The sequence below is a fragment of the Lathyrus oleraceus genome, chromosome 5 (genome assembly GCF_024323335.1).
Source record: "Lathyrus oleraceus cultivar Zhongwan6 chromosome 5, CAAS_Psat_ZW6_1.0, whole genome shotgun sequence".
Lineage (NCBI taxonomy): Eukaryota > Viridiplantae > Streptophyta > Magnoliopsida > Fabales > Fabaceae > Lathyrus > Lathyrus oleraceus.
Genome location: NC_066583.1, coordinates 206,551,557 through 206,556,291, shown reverse-complemented (window position 1 = coordinate 206,556,291; position 4,735 = coordinate 206,551,557). Strand labels below are relative to the sequence as shown.

The following is a 4,735-nucleotide window of genomic DNA, read 5'->3' as shown; positions in this document are numbered from 1 at the left end:
AATAAACATCAAAAATCATGCAAACACGGGCCAGGGAGGATCAAAACAGATCTGGGAATAGAAACCCTAGACATTCAACGTGTTCTTGGTGTTCATCATCATCAAGATCCAATGTTCACAGAAAATTACAAACAGCATATCATTAGGCTCGTTTCACTTCACACATCAACAATCAAGCATTAATTTGTCCTAGATCTAACCACAGCAAACAGATCGAGCAAAGGAAGTTTCACATGTCAAAGTTCAAATCCACATAACTTCCTTAATACAACACGAAATTAATGGATTTAAAGCTCAGTGTTCTTATCATGATGAGATCTACAAGATGCATATCCTAGTTTCGAGAATTATGAGCATCGAATTCTTACCTCTATGAAGATGCAGAGTTGAAATCGTGAGTTTCAATGTTTGGAAATGCAAAACAGATGCTCAATGATGATGGGGAAGATGAATGAATGCAAGGCTTTAGCTCAACAGTGCTTGAACACGACGAAATCTCCAACTGCCATAGTTATGCACAAGGTTCAACAGCTGCAATTCTTCAAGGATTCTTCACGATTTGCTTCAACAGATCTTCACAATGCCTGCAGATGATGATTAGAACAAGAAACAAGCACAAGAAATGCTGAAATTCGATGGAAAAAGTTGAAGAAATTTGAGAGAATTTGAGAGAATTTGAGATGATGAAGTTTTGGATCTGAAATTGTGATCTTGTGGTTACTAAATTCTATTAGGATTAACACTTTATACCACCTGTTAATGAAGCTTCTTAATCATGATTAGCAACAATGCAATGGATTAAGTGAAATGAGCATGTTTTGCAATTTGGCCAAAATGCCCTCACATGTGCACATGGCCAATGGAACAGTGCGAAATTCCTTTGTAGCAAGCTCAAAAATCTGTTTTAAGGCAAATGGCATTGGTTTGAAATGAAAATAAAGCATTCTCTTCAAATTCACCTTTTCCCACCAAAATTCAAAATGAAGTCAAGTGAAAAATGCACTTTTTTTATGATGATTTTTAATGAAATGTGATGCATGATTATGATAGTAGGGATCAAGAGAAAATTTCTCCCAAAAGAACCATATGAATTGGCCTTTTGATGTAAAAATTTATGCCTTGTTGAAGTTCAAAATCCATTGCCAATGATTTGATCATAACTTGCCAACCACAAATGATAAATGGATGTTCTTGGACGTTTTGGAAAGGTAAGAGCAAGATCTTCAACTTTCATGTTGGACAAAATTTGATTTGAAGCTTGCTTGATGATGTAAAGTTGAGGAGAAGACCTTTCCATTTTTGGCAATTTGAAATTACAGGTCACTTGCTATTTTTGGAAACTTTTTGTCTGACCTCCAATTCCTCAATGTTGGTGTTTGACATGTTATATGAGGCTTGTATGGACATGAATGAGACCTCTCCAACTATCTCCCACCATCAAATCACTGATTTTATGCACAGTTGACCACAGTTGACTTTGCTAGGGTTTTAGTTGACTGAACAATGCCTTGATGAAATCCAAGCCTCTACCACTTGAGATCTTGATTCAAAATGATGTCACAACTCATATGAACTCTTATGAATGATCAATGGTGCCCAAATTCTCCAAAATGGCCACCATCTATGGCTCAATGACTGCCTTTGACTAGTTTGACCTAATGTTGCTTCATCTGCAAGTAACAAGGTTAGATGACAATATTTTTGTACTTTTGGGTTAGTAAACAAATGAAAAGCAATGATATACAAATGAAAAACATGCTTGGTGATCAAGAACCACTTTCAAAAGATGACCCACCCACAGGGAGAAGGCAAGGTGCACAATGATCCTTGAGGCAATGATATGATATGATATGATGCCATGAGGGACCTTAGGGACAAAATTGGGGTCTTACAGTGCTGATGATAGGAAAAGCACATAGGAGGATGCTTCTTCTTGGGGAACAATTTAATATCATGGTTTAGTAAGAAGCAAAATTGTGTTTCTCTGTCTACTGCTGAAGCTGAATACATAGCAGCTAGAAGTAGTTGTTCTCAACTGATGTGGATGAAACAAATGCTGATTGAATACAATGTCTCACAAGATGTCATGACATTGTACTGTGACAACCTAAGTGCCATAAACATATCAAAGAATCCTATTCAGCACAGCAGGACCAAACATATTAATATACGTCACCATTTTATTAGAGAACTTGTGGAGGATAAGATTGTAGTCTTAGCGCATGTTGCTACTGAGATACAGTTAGCTGATATTTTTACAAAGGATTTGGATGCAAATCAGTTTGAACTCCTGAGAGGAAAATTAGGGATTTGCATTTATGAAGACGTGTAGCAATTAATATGGAGTGGAAAAAGTAAGAAAATTAGTGTCTATGTGGCTAAAATAAAGCGCCCCCATTATGGTAAATCACCACCTTGTTTTGGAAATACTATCTATTTCGTCTTCACACGCTACCCCCATAACCCCACTAGCTACTCCAACTTTTCCATCTTCCTGCTACTTCTTCATAAACCTCTGCTAGGGAAACTGTATTTTTTCCAGAAAAACTCCAAAATGTCACAACATCAAGACACATCTGCTTCTAAAAATACTAAGTCTGCTTAAAAGGTTAGTGCTCCTCCCATGGGCATTCTCGATGATGAGATTCTGGATGTTGTTCCTCTCTCTGTTATTCCCTGCGAGGCCATTGATTTGAACCAACCCATTGATGCTTTAGCTTCTGCATGTTCTAACCAAGGTAACTCCTCTAGTATTCCCTCTGGTTCAACTCCTGCCACTAATTCTAAGGAAGATATATACCACACTGATCGTGTTATAAGAAACCTGGTCACTAGAATCCTTAATGAAGGACACTCTATGAAGCGAGTTTCTACTACCCTTTCTCAAATGTACCCCTCTCTTGAGCTTGAACAACATAGTGGTAAGGATGACGATTCCTCCAGTTCTGAGAAGGACTTGGTTGCTGAAGGGTTGTGCTCTCTAGGGAAAACCGTGTCTGAAAAAGGAAAATCTGTGGCATCTAAAACTGCCAATGCTTCCCACTCTGAGAAGCATGATGTGATTGATCTAGAGGATGGTAGCTCTGATGATCAACAGGAAAGCTTACTTCATCACCTAAAGCCATGTGTGGCTAAATGCATGAAGACTCGCAAAGGAAGATCTGTGGCTGAACATATGTCAGCTAGAAAAGCTAAGAAGAATACTGGTATTGGTCCCTCCAAATCTTGGAGCAAGGTTGAAGTAAAGAAGAGGAAGGTCAGAGATGATTCTAAGTCTGAAGAGGATGTTGAGGAAGATGTCCCTGACATCTCGCTTGTGAAGAAAACCACTGCTAGGAAGTCTCCTGTTAAAGTTCCTGTTGTTCATTTGGATAACATCTCTTTCCATCTTGAGGATGGAGCTGCCAAGTGGAAATTTGTCATTCAAAGAAGGGTGGCTGTGGAAAGGGAGTTGGGAAAAGATGCTGCTGATGTCAAGGAGGTCATGGACCTGATAAAGGCTGTTGGGTTGTTTAAGACTGTGGCTGGGTTCTCTCAATGCTATGAGGGTTTAGTTAAGGAATTCATTGTCAACATTCCTGAGGATATTACTGATAAGAACATCAAGGAGTTCTGCAAGGTGTTTGTGAGGGGTAAGTGTATAACATTCTCTCCTACTGTTATTAATAATTTTCTAGAAAGAAAAATTGAGGGTGCAGTTGAATTAGAAGTTACAGACAATGAGGTCTGTAGAGAAATTATAGTTAGGCAGGTGAAAGGTTAGCCTGTTAAAAAGCATCTTCCTGCTGGGAAGTTGACTGTCAAGTATGCTACCTTGCATAAAATAGGAGCTGCAAATTGGGTCCCTACCAACCATATTTCCACTATTGCTAATACCCTTGGGAGGTTTATTTTTGTTGTTGGAACCAAACTGAAATTTGACTATGGTAGATTTATGTTTGAAGAAATCATCAAGCATGCATCTTCTAATGCAATTAAACTCCTAATTGCCTTTCCCTCAATGATCTGTGGAATTATCTTGAATCAACACCCTGGTATTCTATGCTCTAGTGACTTACCTAGTAGTAAAAAACCTGCTCTGTCTGTGCACTATAAACTATTTGAAGGCAGTCATGTCGAGGAGATTGTCATGACATCAACCATGAAAAGGCCAACCTCAAAAGTTGGAACTATTGTTGAGCTTAAGGAGACATGCAAAGAGCTAGGTGAAGGGATAAGGATAGCCACAGCTAGAAAACAATCGTTGGAAGCCTTGATTGCAATCTTGGAGCAGGCTGAAGGTGAAAATATTGATCATGCAAATGTCAGCCATGAAGAAGGAGCTGGAGCCCACACCTCTAGTGAGAGGTATTCTAACCATGATGATACAAGTGGAAATTATGCTGAGGAAGCTGCAAGCTCAAGCTCTACTGAGTAGCTCATTTGACTTTGCTCCCTATTAATATGATGGTTTTTTTTGCTGTGGTGGATTTTCTTATTTTTGGCAATTCTGTTTTGCTATTTTGTTGGTTTGTATCTCAGCTTGCTTACAACTGGTTATGTACTTGGTTTTGTAACCCTTTAACTTTTGATATTTCGGTTAATGACTAAATAGACATTTATTTTGTCTCTTTGGTCTTTTTTGGCTAAAAAGGGGGAGAAGTAGCGATGGCTATAGATGATGTTTGGAGAACTTTTCTGGTGTGTTTTGGTTTTGGCACCGGGGGAGGATTCTCTGTCTGAGTCTTCTGTCTGT

The 4,735-nt window shown here is 38.7% G+C and overlaps 1 protein-coding gene across 1 annotated transcript; it reads left to right on the top strand.

Annotated features, from left to right (window-relative positions):
- Positions 1 to 2,623: 2,623 nt before the first annotated feature.
- Positions 2,624 to 4,417, top strand: LOC127079740 (uncharacterized). Its single transcript, XM_051020114.1, has 4 exons — positions 2,624 to 3,235; positions 3,323 to 3,632; positions 3,678 to 3,758; positions 3,828 to 4,417. Exons 1-4 carry the CDS (start codon positions 2,624 to 2,626, stop codon positions 4,415 to 4,417), a joined length of 1,593 nt encoding a protein of 530 aa, XP_050876071.1.
- The last annotated feature ends 318 nt before the right edge of the window (positions 4,418 to 4,735 follow it).